General features: G+C 49.0%; 1 protein-coding gene across 8 annotated transcripts in view; it reads left to right on the top strand.

Annotated features, from left to right (window-relative positions):
• Nucleotides 1-2,291, top strand: part of LOC107264318 (protein piccolo) — a 26,713-nt gene that overhangs the window by 4,073 nt on the left and 20,349 nt on the right. For 7 of the 8 annotated variants that reach the window (XR_003058588.1, XR_003058587.1, XR_001536912.2 and 4 more), the window contains exons 4-7: nucleotides 506-620; nucleotides 1,009-1,168; nucleotides 1,370-1,624; nucleotides 2,024-2,276. Coding sequence is in view for 5 of the 8 variants with exons in the window: in XM_025081176.1 (XP_024936944.1) it covers nucleotides 506-620; nucleotides 1,009-1,168; nucleotides 1,370-1,624; nucleotides 2,024-2,276 (783 nt within the window). In the remaining 3 variants the exon portion in view is untranslated. The remainder of the gene's footprint in view (nucleotides 1-505; nucleotides 621-1,008; nucleotides 1,169-1,369; nucleotides 1,625-2,023; nucleotides 2,277-2,291) is intronic. The other variant, XM_015732458.2, reaches the window with a different exon arrangement.

The raw sequence follows: 2,291 nt of genomic DNA, 5'->3' as shown, positions 1-2,291 counted from the left end.
AAAGCCCCCCCCCCCCCCCTCCCGAGGCTCTCTTTCGAAAATCTCTCGCTACCGCAATTTCATCAATCGACTAGCACAGCAACTAAACTTATTGCTTGAACAATTGCGCGCTCTCCATCCATGCGGTCTGTCGAAATGCCCAGTTGCGTTCTGCCTCCTAGCTCACGAATCTTCTCCGGTTCTTCACTGACGTACAAGCGTCGTACAAGCGTCGTACAAGCGTCACGCGTGCCTGCCGATATAAGACAATTTTCTTATCTGCACGAACATATATTTAATGGCGATATTCTTAGTAGCGAATAGCGCAGAATCACAAAGAAGCAGACGAACGGGGAGACATTAAAAGATGTCAATCCGAGGATATCTGTTAAGCACACAATATATGTAATATACTTAATACAAATACATATAGATATAGGCTGTTGATATTTTTAGGGCCCCATATCGTGTGAAAATTGTCGCATGACTTGCTGTAATGTCTCCTGCTTTTTTTTTTTTTTTTTAGTGACGAAACTCAGTCCGGCGAAGGTGACGCCGCCCGCCGATGAGAACCAAACGGGTCAGGGGTCCGTAACGCCGTCCTCGACCCCGTCCTCGCGTCCCTCGGATCCTGCAAAACCGTAAGTCTCTCCCACTAGGCGACTTATCCGTACTTGTACGATATTACCCCTCGTGTGCATAAACCAGTACGCATTATTTCGTACTATTGTCAGAGGCAGTGGACGGTGCCGAAAATTCAATATCTTCAATGTATATGTATAATACATTACAATATTATATTATCTCTGCACATTTTACATTATTTTGGATACAGCATAATGCATCGGAGCACACTCGCGCGCACATCGGGTCAGACTCATGTCTCTGTATGTATAGTGTAATGTTCTATTGGCTACTTCGAGAACATCAAACCGACGACCCGCATCGTGCACATAAATTCAATAGAGTCCGGATAAATGAATTGATGATGCTTTAAACTAGTCTCTTAAAGGGTAAATGGGCCTTTAGGAAAGCTGAACCGGGCAGACCAGCCAGCAGGGCAGGTGCCTGCAGAGTCTGCCTCAAATCGTTCAAACCTACGGACTTTTCGAGAACCTGTTACGAGTGCCAACATAAAGTCTGCGAAGACTGTGCCTCCTACTCCACAAGCACCGACACCGAAGACTCGGTAGGGACTTTTTGCAAAATCCTTTATTTTCTCTTCGACATTTTCTCTTACGTCTGAAAAAAATGTCGAGGCAAATCAGAATGGAGCGTAACTGCATGCATGGCATTAAACGGCAAGGAGAGCGACGAGAACGTGTGAGACATGAGGTTTGCAGATTTTAATAAATGTGCACGCGTCATCAATTCTAATTACGGTGTACAGTCCACGTGGAGATGCAGCGTGTGTCGCCGAAAAATGGCCTCGAGGGGACAACCAGTGGTCACTCAAGAGTCGACGGATTCGTTGTTGGAGGTTCCTGTCTTGGAAGCATTGCAGAGACGACACAGTGACGCTCGACTAGGCTGCCAAAGTGGAAATCAAACGAGCAGCCCGGGAAGTGGACTTGCGCCACCCAGGAGTCCCGAGCTCAGACGCCATTCGGACGTGTCGCCAGCCAGCCTAAAGGAACTTGAAAAGGTCCGCTTCCTCATATATAATTCTCGTTCGCCCTTTAGTTCCCCGCTTTGCTGCCTGAATGTTCCTCTGTTATTGTGCTCGTTATCGAGCTCTTTGATCGCCTTGACTACCTGAACAATTTCTTCGAATAATCGATATAACTTATCCAACCGCTACCGGTATTTGACAGGCATGCTCCCGACTCTCTTCGTCCTCTGAAAATGCCTGGACCTGCAGATGACTCAAACCGTGCAGCAGCCTCCCCCTTACATGTTGTGTCTGCTTTGCGTGTCTCCCGTGTGTCTCTACGAAGCTCCAGGCGTCTCTCTGATCGATAGACGCACCACTTACGATAACCTTGCCCCCTACATGTGGCGGTGTCCCAAGCATTGTTTTCTAATCGGGATCGTAATGTTGTAGTTTCGAAAGGTTGCAGGAGAGCGTCGGGAGGAGCTCAGGTGGGAACGAGAATTGGAGTGGAGGAGCAAATCGAGAGGCGGATCGCCAGACAGAGGTCGCTCGAGCAGTCCCCAAAGAGGCGCAGTTCCGAGCCAAGCTGGCGCTACTGTCCTCGCGAATAGCCCCACCTGCTGCACTGTCAGTACCCCCAGCGTCAACGTCGTCGCAGGTGCAAACACGGTTTCTTCCGGCGGCGGCGTCACGTCGAACACCGGTAAGAACACACTCA

This window comes from Cephus cinctus, unplaced genomic scaffold (genome assembly GCF_000341935.2).
Source record: "Cephus cinctus unplaced genomic scaffold, Ccin1 Ccin1_scaffold0168, whole genome shotgun sequence".
NCBI classification, from domain to species: domain Eukaryota; kingdom Metazoa; phylum Arthropoda; class Insecta; order Hymenoptera; family Cephidae; genus Cephus; species Cephus cinctus.
Note: the sequence above shows the minus strand (reverse complement) of the source record. Positions and strands in the feature narration are given on the sequence as shown.